The 27,461-nt window shown below is 41.9% G+C and overlaps 1 protein-coding gene across 1 annotated transcript in view; it reads right to left on the bottom strand.

Moving 5' to 3' along the window:
• Positions 1-27,461, bottom strand: part of LOC128643770 (poly [ADP-ribose] polymerase tankyrase-2) — a gene marked incomplete at its 3' end in the record, with an annotated part of 131,970 nt that overhangs the window by 73,186 nt on the left and 31,323 nt on the right. The window contains exons 4-6 of the mRNA XM_053696588.1: positions 17,761-17,926; positions 17,358-17,577; positions 8,668-8,777 (exon numbers count right to left, since the gene is read on the bottom strand). Of these exons, the coding sequence (XP_053552563.1) occupies positions 8,668-8,777; positions 17,358-17,577; positions 17,761-17,926 (496 nt within the window). The remainder of the gene's footprint in view (positions 1-8,667; positions 8,778-17,357; positions 17,578-17,760; positions 17,927-27,461) is intronic.

The raw sequence follows: 27,461 nt of genomic DNA, 5'->3' as shown, positions 1-27,461 counted from the left end.
CTTGCGAGCCTGAATCATGGTCGCAATGACAGCTCATAAACAGAACTAAGCGTTCAATCTCCAAACAGTCGGCTTCAGAAAAACGAGATTTGGATGAAAGAAGGGACCCTGATCAGAAGGATCTTCCTCAGAGGCAGCATCCAAAGTGGGAGAGACAACATCTCCACTAGGTCTGCATACCAGATCCTGCGAGGCCACGCAGGGGCTATTAAAATCACAAACACTCCCTCCTGTTTGATACAAGCAATGACTCGTGGAAGGAGAGCAAACAGAGGAAACAGGTAAGCCAGCCTGAAATCCCAAGGGACCGCCAGAGCATCTATTAGAGCGGTCTGTGGATCCCTTGACCTTGAACCGTACCCTTAGAAGCTTGGCATTTTGCTGACCCTCCATCAGATCCAACTCCGGAATCCCCCATTTGAAGGTTAAGCTGGAGAACACCTCCGGCTGGAGTTCCCACTCCCCAGGAGGAAATAACTCTGTTCATAAGTCCGATCCCAATTGACCACCTCTGGAAGGTGGACGACAGACAGCAATAGTGAGCTTCCACCCACTGAACAATCCAAATCACATCCAACATGGCTAAAGTTCCTCCCTGGTGGTTGATGCAAGCCATTGAGGTGATATCGTCCGACTGGAACCAAGCTAAGGATGACTCAGACCAAGTCATCAGAGCATTGTAAATCGCTCTCAATTCTAAGATGATAAAGAGGAAAGCAGACACTTTCGATTCCATAATCCCTGTGTCTTAAACAAGTCCCAGACTGCTTCCCAGCCCAGCAGGCTGACGTCCGTACCGCCCAAAGACAGATAATCCTAAAAAACCATTACGAGAGTCTGTAGTCGACTAATCTAGATCTATCCTTTGAGACAGATCCGTATGTTCTCTATGTTATGGAGAATAGCAAAAGGAATGATGTCCGTGGAAACCATCAGACCAATTCCCTCTATACATTGAGTCACTTGAAAAGTGAAGGAAAAAATTAAATGTATTCTTACCTGATAAATTTGTTTCTTTCTTGACACAGTGAGTCCACGGATCATCATAATTACTATTGGGTATATAACTCCTGGCCTGCAGGAGGAGGCAAAGAGCACCACAGCCAAAGCTGTTAAATACCACTCCCCTTACCCACAATCCCCAGTCATTTGACCAAAGGGAAAGGAGAAAGGAAAGTAATATAAGGTGCAGAGGTGCCTGAGGTTTATGAAAAAATAAATGGTCTGAAAATACAGGGCGGGCAGTGGACTCACTGTGTCAAGAAAGAAACGAATTTATCAGGTAAGAATAAATTTCATTTTCTTTCTAATGACACAGTGAGTCCACGGATTATCATAATTACTATTGGGAATCAATACCCAAGCTAGAGGACACGGATGATAAGGGAGGGACAAGACAGTTCGCCTAAACAGAAGGCACCACTGCTTGAAGAACCTTTCTCCCAAAAAACAGCCTCAGCAGAAGCAAAAGTAGCAAATTTGTAAAATTTAGAAAAAGTGTGCAAAGATGACCAAGTGGCAGCCTTGCAAATCTAATCCACAGAAGCACCATTTTAGAAAGCCTAGGTAGAAGAAACAGCCCTTGTGGAGTGAGCCGTGATTTTCGTGATTGCCGCCGCTGACCAGCAGTCTCATATGCCATACGAATAATATTCCTCAACCAACAAGAAAACGAAGTAGCCATAGCTTTCTGACCCTTACACTTCCCAGAAAAAATAACAAATAAAGAGGAAGACTGTCGAAAATCCTTAGTCGCCTGTAAATAACATTTCAAAGCATGAACTACATCCAAGTTGTGCAACAAACGTTCCTTATGAGAAGAAGGATTAGGATACAAAGAAGGAACAACAATTTCTTGATTAATATTCTTATCAGAAACAACCTTGGGAAGAAAACCAAGAGCAGTATGATGTACTACCTTATCAAAATGAAAAATAAGAAAAGACTCACATTGCAGCGCAAAAAGATACGAAACTCTTTGAGCCGAAGAGATAGCAACCAAAAACAAAACCTTCCAGGTTAACAACTTAATATCCAAAGAATGCATAGGCTCAAACGGAGCCTGGTGAATAACTCTCAGAACTAAATTAAGACTACAAGGGAGGAGTCTCAAACTTAAACATAGGCCGAATTCTCACCAAGGCCTGACAAAAAAACTGAACATCTGGCACATTCGACAGGCGTTTATGCAACAAACTAGATAAAGCAGAAATTTGAACCTTCAAGGTACTAGCAGACAAACCTTTTTCCAGGCCCTCCTGCTGGAGAAAAGACAAAATTCTAGAAACCTAACTCTACTCCAGTAGTAGCCCTTAGATTCACACCAATACAGATATTTATATATATCTTGTAATAAATCTTTCTAATCACAAGCTTACGCGCCTGAATTATAGTCTCAATAACGGACTCAGAAAAACCACGCTTAGATAGAGGAAGAAGGGCAAACAGAGGAAACACGTATGGCAGACTGAACTTCCAAGGAACTGCTAGAGCATCTATTAGAACCGCTTGAGGATCCCTTGACCTCGAACCGTAAGATCCAACTCAGGTTGACCCCACCTGAGAATCAAACTGGAAAACACCTCCGGATGAAGCTCCCGCTCCCCTGGATGAAACGACTGTCTGCTCAGAAAATCTGCTTTCCAATTGTCCACTCCTGGAATGTGGTTCGCAGACAGAAGACAATTGTGAGCCTCCGCCCACTGAATAATCCTGGCTACCTCCTTCATCCATGAACCAATAAAGATATATAATCCAGCTCCGTCCACAATATAAGAGTGAATATATGTGTACAACAATGGGTGAAAGCAATCGAAAGCGTCACATATTCCCTCCTTAAAAACCGCTAATCACAGACACTTCCTTCAATACTGCAGAAAATGGGTCACAAACAACAGTGGACCATTATTCACCGCCCCCGGTAGTTGGACCTTACTGCAGACAGGATGAGGTACTTCTGTGGCGGTGTGGGATTCCGTCAAACGCTCCTGCAGTCTCCTTGCCCGGGCTCCGAGTTACATCTGGGTATTACGTGATGACATAGACACTCCTCCTTTTCGCCCAATAGCGCTTCTCCTGGTTGATCCACAAAGATAAAAGGAAGGTGCCGTGCTTGAAGTGAAAGTGATTAACTCAAAAAGCACAAAATATAGCCGGCACTGCTTCCTTGAAGTTAAAAAGTCTTTTATTGAGGTCACGTTAAAAACAGACATCACAAGTCAATTGCAAAGCCAAGAATTATGCCTTACATGTTTCGGCTATTAAGCCTTACTCATAAGCGTAATTCGTTCAAAAACAAAGCTAAAACAAATAGGGCTTGCCACTCGATCATAGGTTAATCATCCACACGTGACTAGCCATACCTATTGCCTGGATTAAGGTGGATTTAATGAATAAGGGCTCACATATGGTTTAACATAATTCATGAACTTAAGTATAAATATTAAAAAATACAAAGTATATAATTTACAAAGAAAATGACAATGAACACTGTTAGCTCCAAAAAAAAATTCTTCTTTTTCAGGGTGGGGACTGTCAGATGGAAATAAATTCCCTGATCTATATCTCAAATGAGAATTTAGTCAAAAGTTGCCCATTTGGTCGGAATCAAAAAACTTTTTCCTAAATTCACCTTCCAACCGTGGGAGCGCAGAAAAGACAACAACAACTTTGTGTGAGAGTTTGCTAGTTGAAAAGATGGTGCCTGAACCAGAATGTCGTCCAGGTAAGGAGCTACTGCAACCCCCTGCAATCGGAGAACTGCCAGTAACGCACCAAAAACCTTTGAAAACACCCTGGGAGCAGTTGCAATACCGAAAGGAAGAGCCACAAACTGAAAATGCTGGTCTAGAAAAGCAAATCTCAGAAACTTGTGATGATCCTTGTGAATAGGAATATGTAGAAATGCATCCTTCAGATCTACTGTAGTCATGAACTGACCCTCCTGAACCAGAGGTAGAATTGACCGAATAGTCTCCATCTTGAATGATGGAACCTTGAGAAATTTGTTTACCAATTTGAGATCCAAAATGGGTCTGAAAGTTCTCTCCTTTTTGGAAACGATAAACAGATTGAAATAAAATCCTAGTCCCTGCTCCTGAACTGGAACAGAAACTACCACTCCCATATCGGAAAGATCCTGGACACAACTTAAAAATGACTCTTTTTCAACCGATTTACCGATAACCTTGAAAGATGAAACCTGCCCCTGGGAGGAAAAGTCTTGAAACATCCCTTGCCCAGGCTTGAGCAAATAAAGACAGCCTGCCCCCCACACGATACCTTCACAGATTGGGGGCAGACCCTTCATGCTGAGTCAGCGGCAGGCTTCTTAGCTTGCTTCCCCTTACTTCAGGACTGGATATGTCTCCAAGAAGACCTGGATTGATCCTGCTTGGAGGAGGAAGACTTACCAGCGATGTTGCAAAAGGAACGAAAATTACTCTGACGACCTTTCTGTTTATTTTTCTTATCTTGAGGAAGTGAATGTCCCTTCCCACCAGTAATACCAGAAATAATTTCAGCCAAACCAGACCCAAACAAAGTCTTCCCTTTGTAAGGAATTGATAAAAGCTTAGACTTAGACAAGATATCCGCAGACCAGGACTTTAACCTTAAAGCCCTGCGATCCAAAACAGCAAAGCCCGAAATCTTTGCTCCCAACTTGACAACCTGTAAAGAGGCGTCCGCAATAAAAGAATTGGCCAATTTTAAAGCCTTAATTCTATCCTGAATCTCCTCCAGAGAAGTCTCCTGAAGAATAGAATCAGACAATGCATCAAGCCAATAGGCAGCCGCACTGGTAAGCGTAGCAATACACGCAACAGGTTGCCATTGGAGCCCTTGGTGAACATAAATCCTCTTAAGTAAAGCCTCCAACTTCTTATCCATGAGATCCTTAAAAGCACAACTATCCTAAATAGGAATAGCGGTTCTCTTGGCCAAAGTGGAAATGGCTCCCTCAACCTTAGGGATCGTCTGCCAAGATTCCTTAATAGAATCCGCAATAGGAAACATCTTCCTAAAAATAGTGCATGCATGTATGTATGCATGCATGCATGTATGCATGCATGCATGTATGTATGTATACACACACACACACCCTTTTCTCCGTAGGTGCTGTTGCCTCATTTCCTTTTGATCTATCAGTAGTGAAATAAGGTTGATTGGATTAACAGAAAATGTACAATATGCATCAAAACGAAATTAGTCATTTTGTTGATTTGAATACCTTTAACTACCTAGCACTGATTAATTGGAACACACAATTGGTTTGGTGAGCCCATTAAGCCTTGAACTTCATAGACAGGTGCAGCCAATCATGAGAAAAGGTATTTAAGATGGCCAATTGCAAGTTGTTCGCTGACTCTCCTCTGAAGAGTGGCAACATAGGGGCCTCAAAACAACTCTCAAATGACCTGAAAACAAAGATTGTTCAACATTATGGTTTAGGGGAAGGCTACAAAAAGCTACCGCAGAGATTTAAGCTGTCAGTGTCCACTGTGAGGAACGAGGAGATGGAAGACCACAGACACAGTTCTTGTTAAGGCCAGAAGTGGCAGGCCAAGTAAAATATCGGAGAACCAAAGGATTGTGAGAACTGTCATAAACAGCCCACAGACCACCTCCAAAGACCTCCAAAATCATCTTGATGCAGACGGTGTCACTGTGCATTGTTCAACAATTTAGCGCACTTTGCACAAGGAGAAGCTGTATGGGAGAGTGATGCGGAAGAAGCCTTTTCTGCACACACGCCACAAACAGAGTCGCTTGAGGTATGCAAACGCACATTTGGACAAGCCAGCTTCAGTTTGGAAGAAGGTGCTGTTGACTGATGAAACAAAGATTGAGTTATTTGGTCATAACAAGGGGCATTATGCATGGCGGCAAAAGAACACAGCGTTCCAAGACAAACACTTGCTACCCACAGTAAAATTTGGTGGATGTTCCATCATGCTGTGGGGCTGTGTGGCCAGTGCCGGTACTGGGAATCTTGTTAAAGTTGAGGGTCGCATAGATTCCACTCAATATCAGCAGATACTTGAGAATAATGTTGAGGAATCAGTTACAAAGTTGAAGTTACACCGGGGCAGAATATTTCAACAAGACAGCACTACTACTGGCATTTATGCAGAGGAACAAGTCCAATGTTCTGGAATGGCCATCCCAGTCCCCAGACCAGAATATCATTGAAAATATGTGGGGTGATTTGAAGCGAGCTGTCCATGCTCGGCAACCATCAAACCTAACTGAACTGGAGATGTTTTGCAAGGAGGAATGGTCCAAAATACCTTCATCCAGACACTCATTACAGGCTATAGGAAGTGTCTAGAGGCTGTTATTTCTGCTAAAGGAGGCTCTACTAAATATTGATGCAATATTTCTGATGGGATGCCCAAATTTATGCACCTGTCTAATTTCGTTTTGATACATATTGCACATTTTCTGTTAATCCAATAAACCTCATTTCACTACTGAAATATTACTGTGTCCTCCAGTTATTTGATATATCAAAAAGAAATTGCTGATCCAAATACCCAATTATTTATAAATGAAAATACTGGAAATTGTCAGGGGTGCCTAAACTTTTGCATACAACTGTATATATACATACATACAGTATCTCACAAAAGTGAGTACACCCCTCATTTTTGTAAATATTTTATTATATCTTTTCTTGTGACATCACTGAAGAAATTACACTTTGCTACAATGTAAAGTAGTGAGTGTACAGCCTGTATTAACAGTGTAAATTTGCTGTCCCCTCAAAATAATTCAACACAGCCATTAATGTCTAAACCGTTGGCAACAAAAGTGAGTACACCCCTAAGTGGAAATCTCCAAATTGAGCCCAATTAGCCATTTTCCCTCCCTGGTGTCATGTGACTCGTTAGTGTTACAAAGTCTCAGGTTTGAATGGGAAGCATATACTGGTCACTGGAAGTTCAACATGGCACCTCATGGCAAAGAACTCTCTGAGGATCTGAAAAAAAGAATTGTTGCTCAACATAAAGATGGCTTAGGCTATAAGAAGATTGCCAAGACTCTGAAACTGAGCTGAATCACTGTGGGCAAGACCATACAGTGGTTTCACAGGACAGGTTCCATTTAGAACATGCCTCGCCATGGTCGACCAAAGAAGTTGAGTGCACGTGCTCATTGTCATATTACGTATGAGTGCTGCCAGCATTGCTGCAGAGGTTGAAGGGGTGGGGGGTCAGCCTGTCAGTACTCAGACCATACGCCGCACACTGCATCAAATTGGTCTGCATGGCTGTGGTCCCAGAAGGAAGCCTCTTCTAAAGATGATGCACAAGAAAGCCCGCAAACAGTTTGCTGAAGACAAGCAGACTAAGGGCATGGATTACTGGAACCATATCCTATGATCCAATGAGATCAAGATAAACTTATTTGGTTCAGATGGTGTCAAGCGTGTGTGGTGGCAACCAGATGAGGAGTACAAAGACAAGTGTGTCTTGCCTACAGTCAAGCATGGTGGTGGGAGTGTCATGGTCTGGGTCTGCATGAGTGCTGCCGGCACTAGGGAGCGACAGTTCATTGAGGGAACCATGAATGCCAACATGTACCTTTGGAGACTGGGCCGCATATACACAGACACATATATAAAATTTTTTTTTTTTTTTTATGTGCATTTCCCAAAATTAAACTGACAGTCTGCAAAAAGGAAATATACTGATAAACCTGAATTATTTCTAGATTGTAAATTCCCATGGGAATAGGGCCCTCAATCCCTCCTGTATGCGTTTGTAAATTTTGTCCTGTATCTTACAAGTCTTGTATTGTTTTATTTAAATGAATTCTATCCATGGACAGCGCTGCGGAATATGTTGGGGCTTAATAAATAAAGTATAAAAATAATAATCATGGCAAATATAAGTACAAACATTATATTTAGAACTTTACAATTAAAGTGCCAAACCATAGCTGAGAGTGTCTTAATAAAGGAAAACATACTTACCAAAAGACAATCATCTACATAAAGTAGATAGCCAAACCAGTACTGAAACGAGAATCAGCAGAGGTAATGGTATATAAGAGTATATCGTCGATATGAAAAGGGAGGTAGGAGATGAATCTCTATAACAGAGAACCTATGAAATAGATCCCCGTTAGGATGACCATTGCATTCAATAGGTAATACTCCCTTCACATCCCTCTGTCATTCACTGCACTCTGAGAGGAACCGGGCTTCAGCATGCTGAGAAGCGCATATCAACATAGAAATCTAGCACAAACTTATTTCACCACCTCCATAGGAGGCAAAGTTTGTAAAAACTGAATTGTGGGTGTGGTGGGGGGTGTATTTATAGGCATTTTGAGGTTTGGGAAACTTTGCCACTCCTGGTAGGAATGTATATCCCATACGTCACTAGCTCATGGACTCTTGCCAATTACATGAAAGAAATACATAGATACACACATATAGACATACATATATACACACACATACATATACATACACACACATTCATCATTGCAGATAGGCTTTCTTCTGGTGGCCAGGAAAGGAATAGCCCAAAGGCGATGATCTTGTGGACTCTCACTATCCGTTAAAGAAATTATATAAATATTTTGTAAATCTAACAAACATACAAAATCAAACCCCAATTAGTTTAACATTTTGAGAAAAAGTGTAAGAAAAAGTACCCCATATGAAGCAGCATTGTGCAAGGGAATTAGACCTCCTTTATCCTGTGCATTCACATCAGCACCGTGTTGTAAAAGGTACTCTGCAACTTCTAAATTATTGTAGCCAGCTGTGAACAGATACAGAAATAAATTTAATGACAATTATACAAAACACAAGTCATTTTAACATTGAAAGTAAAGTCTGATTTCTTAAAGGGACCATAAAGTTAAAACAAACAGATTGGATAAAGCATGGCAGGTTAGACAACTTTCCAGTTTACTTCTATAATGAATTTTGATCAGTGCTTTTGTTAAAGAGTAACATAATATGCTAAATACACGTCCATGCTCCTAAGCTCATAGCCTACCAAGGCTTACTTTTCAACAAAAATACCAAGAGAAAAAAGAAAATAAAAATAAACTGTGAAGTTGTTTAAAACTGTGTTCTGAATGTTTCATTTCCTCTTTACTATCCGTTAAGGAAACTTAGGTTAAAAAATATATTTTATGAACATGAAAGTATTATCTAAAAACCTTGACATTATAGAGAAACAAAATCAGATTAAATGGACATGAAATCCAAAAACTTTCTTCATTTTAAAAGAAGTTTTCAATTTACTCCTGTTATCAAATTTTACTTTGTTCCCATGATATTCTGTGTTGAAGAGATACCTAGGTAGGCATCAGGAGCACTACATAGCAGGAAATAGTGCTGCCATATAGTGCTCTTGCAAATGGATAACATTATTGCAAAACCGCTGCCATACAGGGCTCCAGAAACAATTGATAATAGAAGTAAACTAGAAAGTTAAAATCACATGCTCTATCTGAAACATGAAAAGAAAAATGTTGGGCTTCATATCCCTTTAACCCCTTAATGACCAAGGACGTACGCCACACGTCCTCAAAAAAAAGACAGTTAATGACCGAGGACGTGTGGCGTACGTCCTTGGTCTGGAAAGCAGCTGGAAGCGATCCTGCACGCTTCCAGCTGCTTTCCGGTTATTGCAGTGATGCATCGACATCGAGGCATCCTGCAATAACCCCCCTTGGCCATCCGATGCAGAGAGAGCCACTCTGTGGCCCTCTCTGCACCGGACATCGGTGGCCGGTATCGTTGGTGGGTGGGAGCAAGTCTGGGAGGCGGGTGGTCGGCCATCGATGTGCCGAATGGAGTGGAGGGGGGCGGGATCGGGGGCGGGAGGGACGGGAGCGCGCACGGGAGCGCGCGCGTGCACGGGGGGCGGCGGGCGGGCGTGTGCACGGGGCGGGAGCGGGAGGGAACCGCTGCACTACAGAAAATAAACTGGGAAAAGTAAAACCAAATAAAGTTTTTAAAGCTGTAAATAAACAGCTAAGGGACCTGGAAGGGGTGGGGGGTTGATCTTGGGGGGGGGGGGGGGGAAGCTACACTACAGAAAAGATCATTTAAAAAAATAAAAAGGCACATTTTTTTTTACTACACTGGGTACTGGCAGACAGCTGCCAGTACCCAAGATGGCGCCCATTAAGGCAGAGGGGGAGGGTTAGAGAGCTGTTTGGTGGGGGATCAGTGAGGCTGGGAGCTAAGGGGGGATCCTACACAGCAGCATATGTAAATATGCCAGTACTTAAAATGGCGGGGACAATTGTGGGGTGGGGGAGGGAAGAGAGCTGTTTGGGAGGGATCAGGGGGTCTCATGTTTCAGGTGGGAGGCTGAGCTCTACACTAAAGCTAAAATTAACCCTGCAAGCTCCCTACAAGCTACATAATTAACCCCTTCACTGCTAGCCATAATACACGTGTGAAATGCAGCGGCATTTGGCGGCCTTCTAATTACCAAAAAGCAACGCCAAAGCCATATATGGCTGCTATTTCTGAACAAAGGGGATCCCAGAGAAGCATTTACAACCATTTGTGCCATAATTGCACAAGCTGTTTGTAAATGATTTCAGTGAGAAACCTAAAATTGTGAAAAATTTAACGTTTTTTTTAATTTGATCGCATTTGGCGGTGAAATGGTGGCATGAAATATACCAAAATTGGCCTAGATCAATACTAGGGGTTGTCTACTACACTACACTAAAGCTAAAATTATCCCTAAAGGCTCCCTACATGCGCCATAATTAACCCCTTCACTGCTGGGCATAATACACGTGTAGTGCGCAGTGGCATTTAGCAGCCTTCTAATTACTAAAAAGCAACGCCAAAGCCATATATGTCTGCTATTTCTGAACAAAGAGGATCCCAGAGAAGAATTTACAACCATTTAAGCCATAATTACACAAGCTGTTTGTAAATAATTTCAGTGAGAAACCAAAAGTTTGTGAAAAAATTAGTAAAAAAGTGAACGATTTTTTGTATTTAATCGCATTTGGCGGTGAAATGGTGGCATGAAATATACCAAAATGGGCCTAGATGAATACTTTGGGATGTCTACTAAAAAAAAATATATACATGTCAATGGATATTCAGAGATTCCTGAAAGATATTAGTGTTCTAATGTAACTAGCGCTAATTTTGAAAAATAATGGTTTGGAAATAGCAAAGTGCTAATTGTATTTATGGCCCTATAACTTACAAAAAAAGCAAAGAACATGTAAACATTGGGTATTTCTAAACTCAGGACAAAATTTAGAAACTATATAGCATGGGTGTTTTTTGGTAGTTGTAGATGTGTAACAGATTTTGGGGGTCATAGTTAGAAAAAGTGTGTTTTTTTTCAATTTTTTCCTCATATTTTATATTTTTTTTTATAGTAAATGATAAGATATGATGAAAAACAGAATTTATGTTTACCTGATAAATTACTTTCTCCAACGGTGTGTCCGGTCCACGGCGTCATCCTTACTTGTGGGATATTCTCTTCCCCAACAGGAAATGGCAAAGAGCCCAGCAAAGCTGGTCACATGATCCCTCCTAGGCTCCGCCTTCCCCAGTCATTCGACCGACGTAAAGGAGGAATATTTGCATAGGAGAAATCATATGATACCGTGGTGACTGTAGTTAAAGAAAATAAATCATCAGACCTGATTAAAAAACCAGGGCGGGCCGTGGACCGGACACACCGTTGGAGAAAGTAATTTATCAGGTAAACATAAATTCTGTTTTCTCTAACATAGGTGTGTCCGGTCCACGGCGTCATCCTTACTTGTGGGAACCAATACCAAAGCTTTAGGACACGGATGATGGGAGGGAGCAAATCAGGTCACCTAGATGGAAGGCACCACGGTTTGCAAAACCTTTCTCCCAAAAATAGCCTCAGAAGAAGCAAAAGTATCAAATTTGTAAAATTTGGTAAAAGTGTGCAGTGAAGACCAAGTCGCTGCCTTACATATCTGATCAACAGAAGCCTCGTTCTTAAAGGCCCATGTGGAAGCCACGGCCCTAGTGGAATGAGCTGTGATTCTTTCAGGAGGCTGCCGTCCGGCAGTCTCATAAGCCAATCTTATGATGCTTTTAAGCCAAAAAGATAGAGAGGTAGAAGTTGCTTTTTGACCTCTCCTTTTACCAGAATAAACAACAAACAAGGAAGATGTTTGTCTGAAATCCTTTGTAGCATCTAAATAGAATTTTAGAGCACGGACAACGTCCAAATTGTGTAACAAACGTTCCTTCTATGAAACTGGATTCGGACACAAAGAAGGTACAACTATCTCCTGGTTAATATTTTTGTTGGAAACAACCTTCGGAAGAAAACCAGGCTCAGTACGTAAAAACCACCTTATCTGCATGGACCAGATAGGGCGGAGAACACTGCAGAGCAGATAACTCAGAAACTCTTCTAGCGGAAGAAATTGCAACCTAAAACAAAACTTTCCAAGATAATAACTTAATATCTATGGAATGTAAGGGTTCAAACGGAACCCCTTGAAGAACTGAAAGAACTAGATTAAGACTCCAGGGAAGAGTCAAAGGTCTGTAAACAGGCTTGATTCTAACCAGAGCCTGAACAAACGCTTAAACGTCTGGCACAGCTGCCAGCCTTTTGTGAAGTAAAACAGATAAAGCAGAGATCTGTCCCTTCAGAGAACTCGCAGAAAATCCTTTCTCCAAACCTTCTTGTAGAAAGGAAAGAATCTTAGGAATTTTTATCTTGTTCCATGGGAATCCTTTAGATTCACACCAACAGATATATTTTTTCCATATATTATGGTAAATTTTTCTAGTTACAGGCTTTCTAGCCTGAATAAGAGTATCTATTACAGAATCTGAAAACCCACGCTTTGATAAAATCAAGCGTTCAAACTCCAAGCAGTCAGTTGGAGGAAAACCAGATTCGGATGTTCGAATGGACCCTGAATAAGAAGGTCCTGTCTCAAAGGTAGCTTCCATGGTGGAGCCGATGACACATTCACCAGGTCTGCATACCAAGTCCTGCGTGGCCACACAGGAACTATCAAGGTCACCGAAGCCCTCTCCAGATTGATCCTGGCTACCAGCCTGGGAATGAGAGGAAACGGTGGGAATACATAAGCTAGGTTGAAGATCCAAGGTGCTACTATTGTATCCAATAGAGTCGCCTTGGGATCCCTGGATTTGGACCCGTAACAAGGGACCATGAAGTTCTGACGAGAGGCCATCAGAACCAAGTCTGGAATGCCCCATAATTGAGTTATTTGGGCAAAGATTTCCAGATGGAGTTCCCACTCCCCCGGATGCTCCTCCATCGCCAGGGAACTCCTTGTTACCCCCTGATGGTTGATATATGTAACAGTCGTCATGATGACTGATTGAAACCTTATGAATTTGGCCTTTGCTAGTCGAGGCCAAGCCTTGAGAGCATTGAATATCGCTCTCAGTTCCATTATGTTTATCGGGAGAAGAGAGTCTTCCCGAAACCATAGACCCTGAGTTTTCAGGGGTTCCCAGACCGCGCCCCAGCCCACCAGACTGGCGTCGGTCGTGACAATGACCTATTCTGGTCTGCGGAAGCTCATTCCCTGTGACAGGTTGTCCAGGGTCAGCCACCAACGGAGTGAATCTCTGGTTATTTGATCTACTTGTATCGTCGGAGACAAGTCTGTATAATCCCCATTCCACTGTCTGAGCATGCCCAGGTGCAATGGTCTTAGATGAATTCGTGCAAAAGGAACTATGTCCATTGCCGCAACCATCAACCCTATTACTTCCATGGACTGCGCTATGGAAGGAAGAAGAACAGAATGAAGTACCTGACAAGAGCTTAGAAGTTTTGATTTTCTGGCCTCTGTCAGAAAAACCTTCATTTCTAAGGAAGCTATTATTGTTCCCAAGAAGGGAACTCTTGTTGACGGGGACAGAGAACTTTTTTCTATGTTCACTTTCCACCTGTGAGATCTGAGAAAGGCTAGGACAATGTCCGTATGAGCCCTTGCTTTTGACAGAGACGACACTTGAATCAGGATGTCGTCCAAGTAAGGTACTACTGCAATGCCCCTTGGTCTTAGCACCGCTAGAAGGGACCCTAGTACCCTTGTGAAAATCCTTGGAGCAGTGGCTAATCCGAATGGAAGTGCCACAGGTAATGCTTGTCCAGAAAGGCGAACCTTAGGAACCGAAAATGTTCCTTGTGGATAGGAATACGTAGGTACGCATCCTTTAAGTCCACCGTGGTCATGAATTGACCTTCCTGGATGGTAGGAAGGATCGTTCGAATGGTTTCCATTTTGAATGATGAAACCCTTAGAAACTTGTTTAGAATCTTGAGATCTAAAATAGGTCTGAATGTTCCCTCTTTTTTTGGGAATTATGAACAGGTTGGAGTAAAAACCCATCCCTTGTTCTCCTAATGGAACAGGATGAATCACTCCCAAGCTTAACAGGTCTTCTACACAGTGTAAGAATGCCTGTTCGAAGATAATTGAGACCTGTGGAACCTTCCCCTTGGGGGTAGTTCCCTGAATTCCAGGAGATAACCTTGAGAAACTATTTCTAGCGCCCAAGGATCCTGAACATCTCTTGCCCCAGCCTGAGCAGAGAGAGAAAGTCTGCCCCCCACCAGATCCTTCCCAGATCGGGGGCCAACACTTCATGCTGTTTTGGTAGCAGTGGCAGGTGACTTGGCCTGCTTACCCTTGTTCCAGCCTTGCATCGGCCTCCAGGCTGGCTTGGTTTGAGAAGTATTACCCTCTTGCTTAGAGGGTGTAGAATTTGAGGCTGGTCCGTTTCTGCGAAAGGGACGAAAATTTGGCTTCTTTTTAGCCTTAAAAGACCTATCCAGAGGAAGGGCGTGGCCCTTTCCCCCAGTGATGTCTGAAATAATTTCTTTCAAGTCAGGACCAAACAGTGTTTTACCCTTGAAAGGGATGTTAAGCAAAAGCGCTCTGCGCGCCACGATAGCAAACCCTGAATTATTCGCCGCTAATCTAGCTAATTGCAAAGCGGCATCTAAAATAATAAAGAGTTAGCCAATTTAAGAGCTTGAACTCTGTCCAAAACCTCCTCGTACGAAGATTCTTTATTGAGCGACTTTTCTAGTTCTTTGAACCAGAAACACGCAGCTGTAGTGACAGGAACAATGCATGAAATTGGTTGTAGAAGGTAACCTTGCTGAACAAACATCTTTTTAAGCAAACCCTCTAACCTTTAATCCATAGGATCTTGAAAGCACAACTATCTTCTATAGGAATAGAAGTGCGTTTGTTTAGAGTAGAAACCGCCCCCTCGACCTTGGGGACTGTATGCTATAAGTCCTTTCTGGGGTCGACTATAGGAACTAATTTCTTAAATATAGGGGGAGGACAAAAGGTATGCCGGGCCTTTCCCACTCCTTATTTACTATGTCCGCCACCCGCTTGGGTATAGGAAAAACATCGGGGGGCACCGGAACCTCTAGGAACTTGTCCATCTTACCTAATTTCTCTGGAATGACCAAATTGTCACAATCATCCAGAGTAGATAATACCTCCTTAAGTAGTGTGTGGAGATGTTGAAATTTAAATTTAAAAGTTACAATATCAGGTTCTGCTTGTTGAGAAATTTTCCCTGAATCTGAAATTTCTCCCTCAGACAAAACCTCCCCTCCTGGCCCCTTCAGATAGGTGTGAGGGCATGTCAGAACAGATATCATCAGCGTCCTCTTGCTCTTCAGTGTTTAAAACAGAGCAATCACGCTTTCTCTGATAAGTAGGCATTTTGGAAAAAATGCATGCAATAGAATTATCCATTACAGCCATTAATTTTTGTATGGTAATAAGTATTGGCGCGCTAGATGTACTAGGGGCCTCCTGTGTGGGCAAAACTGGTGTAGACACAGAAGGGGATGATGCAGTACCATGCTTACTCCCCTCATTAGAGGAATCATCTTGGGCAATATCATATCTATGGCATTATTATCCCTACTTTGTTTGGACATTATGACACAAATATATCACATATATTTAAATGGGGAGACACATTGGCTTTCATACATATAGAACATCGTTATCTGATGGTTCAGACATGTTAAACAGGCTTAAACTTGTCAACAAAGCACAAAAAACGTTTTACAATAAAACCGTTACTGTCCCTTTAAATTTCAAACTGAACACACTTTATTACTGAATATGTGAAAAAGTATGAAGGAATTGTTCAAATTTCACCAAAATTTCACCACAGTAACATAAAGCCTTAAAAGTATTGCACACCAAATTTGAAAGCTTTAACCCTTAAAATAACGGAACCGGAGCCGTTTTTACATTTAACCCCTATACAGTCCCAGGTATCTGCTATGCTGAGACCCAACCAAGCCCAGAGGGGAATATGATACCAAATGATGCCTTCTATAAGCTTTTTCAGTGGATCTTAGCTCCTCACACATGCATCTGCATGCCATGCTTTCCAAAAACAACTGCGCATTAGAGGCGCGAAAATGAGGCTCTGTCTATGACTAGAAAAGGCCCCCAGTGAAAAAGGTGTCCAATACAGTGCCTGCCGTTTTTATTAAAACAATCCCCAAGATTTAACAACCATTAAAAGTAATAATCTGCCAAATATACTTAGTAAAGTAATCGTTTTAGCCCAGAAAAATGTCTACCAGTTTTTTAAGCCCTAATGAAGCCCTTTATTCTTTTACTTAAACTTAAGAAAATGGCTTACCGGTTCCATTAGGGAAAATGACAGCTTCCAGCATTACCGAGTCTTGTTAGAAATGTGTCATACCTCAAGCAGCAAAAGTCTGCTCACTGTTTCCCCCAACTGAAGTTAATTCCTCTCAACAGTCCTGTGTGGAAACAGCCATCGATTTTAGTAACGGTTGCTAAAATCATTTTCCTCTTACAAACAGAAATCTTCATCTCTTTACTGTTTCAGAGTAAATAGTACATACCAGCACTATTTTAAAATAACAAACTCTTGATTGAAGAATAAAAACTACATTTAAACACCAAAAAACTCTAAGCCATCTCCGTGGAGATGTTGCCTGTACAACGGCAAAGAGAATGACTGGGGAAGGCGGAGCCTAGGAGGGATCATGTGACCAGCTTTGCTGGGCTCTTTGCCATTTCCTGTTGGGGAAGAGAATATCCCACAAGTAAGGATGACGCCGTGGACCGGACACACCTATGTTGGAGAAATAATGGTATCTTTAGAAAGTCCATTTAATGGCGAGAAAAACGGTATATAATATGTGTGGGTACAGTAAATGAGTAAGAGGAAAATTACAGCTAAACACAAACACCGCAGAAATGTAAAAATAGCCTTGGTCCCAAACGGACAGAAAATGGAAAAGTGCTGTGGTCATTAAGGGGTTAAATGAGCAAATACTGACCTGCTAAGTGTAAAGGTGTAGAATGTCTGCCCTGTGTATCTCTACAATTGACATTTTCAGGTGTGCAAAGTTTTTTAACCCGAGCAACACAGCCTTTTTTTGCTGCATCCAATAATGCAGCATCGCCACGGAGAAGATCTTGAATATCAGTGTCGCCATCCTTTACCAAGTCCAACGGTGTATTTCCATCTCTGTTCTTCTTAGTTGAATCGGCTCCATGCTATAGACCAAAGAAATTATTTGTTTAGCCATTACAAATAGACACAAATATACCGTAGTAAAAAATATATTAATGTGTAAAGTAAACCTTTTACCAAAAAAATAAAATATTTCACTATAATCTCTTAATGATTCCACTTTTATATGGGATCTTCAGGTTTACCCATTTATAAGCTTATCATACCTGTAACAAAAGCTTGCAAATCTCATATTTTCCTTTTGCTGCAGCTTCATGTAAAGGTGTAAATTTCCATAAATCTGCCACATTGACTAGTGCTCCATGTTTGACAAGTAACTCTGCAACCTCATAGTGTCCATATGAACAAGCATTGTGCAACGGAACCAAACCACTGAAAAAAACAAAAGGTAACACTTAAAGGGCCACTAAGCACAGTAGAATATCATAATCAGTAAATGCATACTAAAAAGAAAAAGCAAACGCACTTAATTTGAGTTTTATATAAGTAAATTTTTTAATTTAGTTCCATTTTCCCTCCCAATGCATCATGTGACAGCCATCAGCCAATCACAAAATGCATATACGTATGTTCTGTGAAACTTGCACATGCTCCATAGGTGCTGTTGCCTCAGAAATTGTGTATATGAAAAGATTGAGACTATTTAGATAATGGAAATAAATTGTAAAAGTTGTTTAAAATTGTGTGCGCTATCTGAACAATGAAAGTTTAATTTTGACGAGTGTCCCTTTAAATAAAAGCAAAACAAAAACTTGAGTCCCTGTGTTTAGATTGATAAGGCATCAGTGTACACAAAATAAAGAAAGGAAGCTATTTTAGAACTAAGCACAATTTCACAAAAATACTGAAAACTCAATTTGCAGATTGCAAATGTTTGCAAATTGAGAGGTTGTGGGGACAAAGATCTCATTTTACAACAAAAAGAAGTTCACTGAATATATCATTTGGATAGTTTGTACCATTAAAGGGCTAAATAAAGAAAACAAAATTCTCAGGAGGCTGGAGTCCGGCTGCCTCATAGCCAAGCGAAAGACACTCCTCAACCAAAAAGAGATGTTGCAGAGGCCTTCTGGCCCTTACGTCCACCAGAATACATTAGACAATGAGAAGATTGTCTGAACTCCTTGGCAGCCTGGAGATGGAACTTTAGAACCTGAACGTCATCCAGGATATGAATGAAAAAACATTCCTACAGAGGAGAAGGATTAGGACAAACTACAAACTCCCAAATAAACTTGCGGTCAGAAACCACTTTAGGAAGAAGACTTAACTTAGTACGGTGAACAGCCTATTCGCACAGACAATAATATAAGGAAGGACACACTGTAAGGCTGACAATTCTGAAACTCTACGAGAAGAAGAAATAGCCAACAAAAACAAAACTTTCCAAGATACAATTTTGAGCACAGGCTCAAAAAGTCTGCTGCAGAATACGAAGTACCAGATTAAAGCTCCAGGGAGAAGCAACAGGCTTAAAGGGACACTGAACACAATTTTTTTTCTTTCATGATTCAGATAGAGCATGCAATTTTAAGCAACTTTCTAATTTACTCCTATTATCAAATGTTATTCATTCACTTAGTATCTTTATTTGAAAAGCAAGAATGTAAGTTTAGATGCCGGCCCATTTTTGGTGAACAACCTGGGTTGTTCTTGCTAATTGGTGGATAAATTCACCCACCAATAAACAAGTGCTGTCCAGAGTTCTGAACCAAAAATTGTCTGGCTCCTTTTTTTAAACAAAGATAGCAAGAGAACGAAGAAAAAATTAATAGGAGTAAATTAGAAAGTAGCTTACAATTGCATGCTCTATCTAATTCACAAAAGAAAAAAATTGGGTTCAGTGTCCCTTTAAACACAGGCTTGAATATAACCAGGGCCTGATCAAAGGACATAACATCCGGACATAACTGGACAACTCTTTATGCAACAAAACAGAAAGAGCAGAGATATGTCCTGTAAAAGAACTATCACATAAACCCTTCTCCAAACCCTCTTGAAGAAACCAAAGAATTTGAGGAACTTGTACCTTGAACCAAGGAAACCTCGAGACAAAGCATTCATCACCACGCAGACTGTCTCATAGGATCTCAAGTTTTCTGAAGGAAATACCTTGGAGAAGAAGGTCCTTCCACAGCGGAAACCTCCATGGAGGGAGGACAACATCTACACCAGAGCCGCAGACCAAGTCCTGCATTGCCAAATTGAAAAATTAGGATCACAAAGGTCCGCTCCTGCTTGGTGCGGGCTAAAAGCCTGGGAAGAAGGGGAAACAAAATGACAGATACAACTCCCATGGAACTGCAAGGGCATCCATCAACATTGTCTGAGGGTCCCTTGATCTGGATAGCTCGGTAGAGAGGTGAGAAATAATGAGGTCTCTCTCCGGCACACCCCCTTAAGGGTTTTCTCTCAAAACACCTCTGGAAGAATAGCCTACTCCCCCTGAAAGAATGACTGTCTATACCGACAGTCCGCTTCCCAGAGTTCACTCTCGGGATAGGAAAGGCTGAAATGGGACAATCGTGACTCCTCCCACAGAAGGATGCAAGATACTTCTCTCATCACCAGTCCTGATTCCTTGAGTACTGATGTAAGACGGAACACAGCGGAGGCCACGCTACTAGAGGCTGAAGATAGCTCCCAGCTCCAGAATGTTTTTTGGAAAAGATAATTCTCCTAGAAGGACTTAGCCGTAGCTGGATTTAAAAAAACAAACCTCTTGTTTGCAAGACCATGCAGCTAGCCACTAGGTCACAGCTGCCCAATTATACCTGCGCTCTTTAAGGAAAAATCCAACCCCCTTGGTGGATTCGATCCTTCAACCTACTATTTTCTAGCCGGACATGGTAACCACTAAGCTATGCCAGAGACACTCCAATTTGTCTAACAGTGCATGTGCACCGAGGTCTAAGCAAAACGTAAGACCCCAATCCTAACAAGGCACCAGCTGTACATAGAGATTGCTATTTAAAAGCCGATCTGTGACCTCAGCATCCTGGGCTGTAGTTTTTGTAGAGTGCTATCCTTGCATCAAAAAGGACAAGTGCACCTTTGTACAGGATAGTGCAGAGACCACTAGGAAGGCTAAAAATGCACAAATCGCACTAAAAAAGAAATACTCGAAGATCTAAATTATTGGTATAGCAAAACTGACAGGGGGTAAAAAAACATTAATGACACCAGATGTCAGCAAGAACCCATAAAAAAACAGGAAACAAGCCTGAACTAAAATCCAATAAAGGTTCATAGCTCTAAATATGCAATATAGCAGAAAAAATGAACATATATTAGTGTCTAAAGAAATACAAAGAAGAATATGTATTTTACAAAGGACAACATATATATCAACAGTCATTAGAAGGAAATCTCCTTACTAAGATAATGATTTGGAAAACCCACAGCTGTTAAAGCATGAGAATAAACCTATTAAAGAGGATACCATTGAGCCCATATACCTGAAAGAGTAAAAACAAAATTAAACATATTAGAGTCTTAAGATCACTAAGGAAAGTATGAATTTGACATAGGACCATACATGATGCCACAGTCATAAGAAGAAAATCTCAACATGAGAAGATTATATTATTGTTTTCATATTAGGGCTGCACGATTAATCGCGGATGCAGTTTTAAACCGCAATTAATCGCTGCGGTTTTAAAACCGCGAGAGTACGCAATTTTATTTATTTATTTTTTTTAAATCCTCAGATTGTCCTGAAAACTGAGGCGGAGAGGGAGGGTGAGTGGCAGACCAGTGTGCGGCCGTGGGCGGACCTGAGAATGCCCGCAAAATGGCCATTTTGGAAGAGATTGAAGAGTGTGTGGGAGTCATCTGGGAGTCGTGTGGGTGTGGTCAAGCAGTGGTGTGGTGGTGGGACAGCTCAAAGTTGTGAGCAATAAAGTGAGTATTGTACAAATACTTTATAGTGCCTTACTGACTTTTTTTTTTTTTAAACTTTGTTTGTAGTTTGTATTTTTATGCTCCAAGAGTGCATTGGACATTGAGTAACATGTTCAGTAAGATTCTGTAGTGTACTGTTAAATAATGGAACTTTATACTATCTATGTAACCACAGCACAGGTAGCAATAGCTAATTTTATTTTAACTATTTTGCGGTTTGTATTTTTATGCTCCAAGAGTGTATTGGACATGGAGAAACATGTACAGTAAGATTCTGTAGTGTTAAATAAACGTCTTATTAAAAAATGAAGGTGTTCTAAAAAAATAAAAAAAATGAAGGTGTTAGTCATTTTTAATAAAATCGTGATTAAATCGCAATTTTTTTTTTCCGCCCATATCGCCTAGCCCTAGTTCATATACATGAAAAGTTATAGCATGGAAATAAACATATTAGTGTTCAAGGATCACTAAGAAAAATAACAGAATTTATGTTTACCTGATAAATTACTTTCTCCAACGGTGTGTCCGGTCCACGGCGTCATCCTTACTTGTGGGATATTCTCTTCCCCAACAGGAAATGGCAAAGAGCCCAGCAAAGCTGGTCACATGATCCCTCCTAGGCTCCGCCTACCCCAGTCATTCGACCGACGTTAAGGAGGAATATTTGCATAGGAGAAACCATATGGTACCGTGGTGACTGTAGTTAAAGAAAATAAATTATCAGACCTGATTAAAAAAACCAGGGCGGGCCGTGGACCGGACACACCGTTGGAGAAAGTAATTTATCAGGTAAACATAAATTCTGTTTTCTCCAACATAGGTGTGTCCGGTCCACGGCGTCATCCTTACTTGTGGGAACCAATACCAAAGCTTTAGGACACGGATGAAGGGAGGGAGCAAATCAGGTCACCTAAATGGAAGGCACCACGGCTTGCAAAACCTTTCTCCCAAAAATAGCCTCAGAAGAAGCAAAAGTATCAAACTTGTAAAATTTGGTAAAAGTGTGCAGTGAAGACCAAGTCGCTGCCCTACATATCTGATCAACAGAAGCCTCGTTCTTGAAGGCCCATGTGGAAGCCACAGCCCTAGTGGAATGAGCTGTGATTCTTTCGGGAGGCTGCCGTCCGGCAGTCTCATAAGCCAATCTGATGATGCTTTTAATCCAAAAAGAGAGAGAGGTAGAAGTTGCTTTTTGACCTCTCCTTTTACCGGAATAAACAACAAACAAGGAAGATGTTTGTCTAAAATCCTTTGTAGCATCTAAATAGAACTTTAGAGCGCGAACAACATCCAAATTGTGCAACAAACGTTCCTTCTTCGAAACTGGTTTCGGACACAGAGAAGGTACGATAATCTCCTGGTTAATGTTTTTGTTAGAAACAACTTTTGGAAGAAAACCAGGTTTAGTACGTAAAACCACCTTATCTGCATGGAACACCAGATAAGGAGGAGAACACTGCAGAGCAGATAATTCTGAAACTCTTCTAGCAGAAGAAATTGCAACTAAAAACAAAACTTTCCAAGATAATAACTTAATATCAACGGAATGCAAGGGTTCAAACGGAACCCCCTGAAGAACTGAAAGAACTAAATTGAGACTCCAAGGAGGAGTCAAAGGTTTGTAAACAGGCTTAATTCTAACCAGAGCCTGAACAAAAGCTTGAACATCTGGCACAGCGGCCAGCTTTTTGTGAAGTAACACAGACAAGGCAGAAATCTGTCCCTTCAGGGAACTTGCAGATAAACCTTTTTCCAATCCTTCTTGAAGGAAGGATAGAATCCTAGGAATCTTAACCTTGTCCCAAGGGAATCCTTTAGATTCACACCAACAGATATATTTTTTCCAAATTTTGTGGTAAATCTTTCTAGTTACAGGCTTCCTGGCCTGAACAAGAGTATCGATAACAGGATCTGAGAACCCTCGCTTCGATAAGATCAAGCGTTCAATCTCCAAGCAGTCAGCTGGAGTGAAAACAGATTCGGATGTTCGAACGGACCCTGAACAAGAAGGTCTCGTCTCAAAGGTAGCTTCCAAGGTGGAGCCAATGACATATTCACCAGATCTGCATACCAAGTCCTGCGTGGCCACGCAGGAGCTATCAAGATCACCGACGCCCTCTCCTGATTGATCCTGGCTACCAGCCTGGGGATGAGAGGAAACGGCGGGAACACATAAGCTAGTTTGAAGGTCCAAGGTGCTACTAGTGCATCCACTAAAGCCGCCTTGGGATCCCTGGATCTGGACCCGTAGCAAGGAACTTTGAAGTTCTGACGAGAGGCCATCAGATCCATGTCTGGAATGCCCCACAGCTGAGTGACTTGGGCAAAGATTTCCGGATGGAGTTCCCACTCCCCCGGATGCAATGTCTGACGACTCAGAAAATCCGCTTCCCAATTTTCCACTCCTGGGATGTGGATAGCAGACAGGTGGCAGGAGTGAAACTCCGCCCATAGAATGATTTTGGTCACTTCTTCCATCGCCAGGGAACTCCTTGTTCCCCCCTGATGGTTGATGTACGCAACAGTTGTCATGTTGTCTGATTGAAACCGTATGAACTTGGCCCTCGCAAGCTGAGGCCAAGCCTTGAGAGCATTGAATATCGCTCTCAGTTCCAGAATATTTATCGGTAGAAGAGATTCTTCCCGAGACCAAAGACCCTGAGCTTTCAGGGATCCCCAGACCGCGCCCCAGCCCATCAGACTGGCGTCGGTCGTGACAATGACCCACTCTGGTCTGCGGAATGTCATCCCTCGTGACAGGTTGTCCAGGGACAGCCACCAACGGAGTGAGTCTCTGGTCCTCTGATTTACTTGTATCTTCGGAGACAAGTCTGTATAGTCCCCATTCCACTGACTGAGCATGCACAGTTGTAATGGTCTTAGATGAATGCGTGCAAAAGGAACTATGTCCATTGCCGCTACCATCAACCTGATCACTTCCATGCACTGAGCTATGGAAGGAAGAGGAACGGAATGAAGTATCCGACAAGAGTCTAGAAGTTTTGTTTTTCTGGCCTCTGTCAGAAAAATCCTCATTTCTAAGGAGTCTATTATGGTTCCCAAGAAGGGAACCCTTGTTGACGGAGATAGAGAACTCTTTTCCACGTTCACTTTCCATCCGTGAGATCTGAGAAAGGCCAGGACAATGTCCGTGTGAGCCTTTGCTTGAGGAAGGGACGACGCTTGAATCAGAATGTCGTCCAAGTAAGGTACTACAGCAATGCCCCTTGGTCTTAGCACAGCTAGAAGGGACCCTAGTACCTTTGTGAAAATCCTTGGAGCAGTGGCTAATCCGAAAGGAAGCGCCACGAACTGGTAATGTTTGTCCAGGAATGCGAACCTCAGGAACCGATGATGTTCCTTGTGGATAGGAATATGTAGATACGCATCCTTTAAATCCACCGTGGTCATGAATTGACCTTCCTGGATGGAAGGAAGAATTGTTCGAATGGTTTCCATCTTGAACGATGGAACCTTGAGAAACTTGTTTAAGATCTTGAGATCTAAGATTGGTCTGAACGTTCCCTCTTTCTTGGGAACTATAAACAGATTGGAGTAGAACCCCATCCCTTGTTCTCTTAATGGAACAGGATGAATCACTCCCATTTTTAACAGGTCTTCTACACAATGTAAGAATGCCTGTCTTTTTATGTGGTCTGAAGACAACTGAGACCTGTGGAACCTCCCCCTTGGGGGAAGTCCCTTGAATTCCAGAAGATAACCTTGGGAGACTATTTCTAGCGCCCAAGGATCCAGAACATCTCTTGCCCAAGCCTGAGCGAAGAGAGAGAGTCTGCCCCCCACCAGATCCGGTCCCGGATCGGGGGCCAACATTTCATGCTGTCTTGGTAGCAGTGGCAGGTTTCTTGGCCTGCTTTCCCTTGTTCCAGCCTTGCATTGGTCTCCAAGCTGGCTTGGCTTGAGAAGAATTACCCTCTTGCTTAGAGGACGTAGCACCTTGGGCTGGTCCGTTTCTACGAAAGGGACGAAAATTAGGTTTATTTTTTGCCTTGAAAGGCCGATCCTGAGGAAGGGCGTGGCCCTTACCCCCAGTGATATCAGAGATAATCTCTTTCAAGTCAGGGCCAAACAGCGTTTTCCCCTTGAAAGGAATGTTAAGTAGCTTGTTCTTGGAAGACGCATCAGCCGACCAAGATTTCAACCAAAGCGCTCTGCGCGCCACAATAGCAAACCCAGAATTCTTAGCCGCTAACCTAGCCAATTGCAAAGTGGCGTCTAGGGTGAAAGAATTAGCCAATTTGAGAGCATTGATTCTGTCCATAATCTCCTCAAAAGGAGGAGAATCACTATCGACCGCCTTTATCAGCTCATCGAACCAGAAACATGCGGCTGTAGCGACAGGGACAATGCATGAAATTGGTTGTAGAAGGTAACCCTGCTGAACAAACATCTTTTTAAGCAAACCTTCTAATTTTTTATCCATAGGATCTTTGAAAGCACAACTATCCTCTATGGGTATAGTGGTGCGTTTGTTTAAAGTGGAAACCGCTCCCTCGACCTTGGGGACTGTCTGCCATAAGTCCTTTCTGGTGTCGACCATAGGAAACAATTTTTTAAATATGGGGGGAGGGACGAAAGGAATACCGGGCCTTTCCCATTCTTTATTAACAATGTCCGCCACCCGCTTGGGTATAGGAAAAGCTTCTGGGAGCCCCGGCACCTCTAGGAACCTCTAGGAAATCAGTAATTTCTCCCTCAGACAAAACCTCCCTGGCCCCATCAGACTGGGTTAGGGGCCCTTCAGAAATATTATTATCAGCGTCGTCATGCTCTTCAGTATCTAAAACAGAGCAGTCGCGCTTACGCTGATAAGTGTTCATTTTGGCTAAAATGTTTTTGACAGAATTATCCATTACAGCCGTTAATTGTTGCATAGTAAGGAGTATTGGCGCGCTAGATGTACTAGGGGCCTCCTGAGTGGGCAAGACTCGTGTAGACGAAGGAGGGAATGATGCAGTACCATGCTTACTCCCCTCACTTGAGGAATCATCTTGGGCATCATTGTCATTGTCATATAAATCACATTTATTTAAATGAATAGGAATTCTGGCTTCCCCACATTCAGAACACAGTCTATCTGGTAGTTCAGACATGTTAAACAGGCATAAACTTGATAACAAAGTACAAAAAACGTTTTAAAATAAAACCGTTACTGTCACTTTAAATTTTAAACTGAACACACTTTATTACTGCAATTGCGAAAAAACATGAAGGAATTGTTCAAAATTCACCAAATTTTCACCACAGTGTCTTAAAGCCTTAAAAGTATTGCACACCAAATTTGGAAGCTTTAACCCTTAAAATAACGGAACCGGAGCCATTTTGAACTTTAACCCCTTAACAGTCCCTGGTATCTGCTTTGCTGAGACCCAACCAAGCCCCAAGGGGAATACGATACCAAATGACGCCTTCAGAAAGTCTTTTCTAAGTATCAGAGCTCCTCTCACATGCGACTGCATGCCATGCCTCTCAAAAACAAGTGCGCAACACCGGCGCGAAAATGAGTCTCTGCCTATGCTTTGGGAAAGCTCCTAAAGAATAAGGTGTCTAAAACAGTGCCTGCCGATAATATTATATCAAAATACCCAGATAAAATGATTCCTCAAGGCTAAATATGTGTTAATAATCAATCGATTTAGCCCAGAAAAAGTCTACAGTCTTAATAAGCCCTTTTTGAAGCCCTTATTTACGATCGTAATAAACATGGCTTACCGGATCCCATAGGGAAAATGACAGCTTCCAGCATTACATCGTCTTGTTAGAATGTGTCATACCTCAAGCAGCAAGAGACTGCTCACTGTTCCCCCAACTGAAGTTAATTGCTCTCAACAGTCCTGTGTGGAACAGCCATGGATTTTAGTGACGGTTGCTAAAATCATTTTCCTCATACAAACAGAAATCTTCATCTCTTTTCTGATTCTGAGTAAATAGTACATACCAGCACTATTTCAAAATAACAAACTCTTGATTGAATAATAAAAAC

The sequence above is a fragment of the Bombina bombina genome, unplaced genomic scaffold (assembly GCF_027579735.1).
Source record: "Bombina bombina isolate aBomBom1 unplaced genomic scaffold, aBomBom1.pri scaffold_794, whole genome shotgun sequence".
Lineage (NCBI taxonomy): Eukaryota > Metazoa > Chordata > Amphibia > Anura > Bombinatoridae > Bombina > Bombina bombina.
This window is presented reverse-complemented; position numbering and strand designations above follow the sequence as displayed.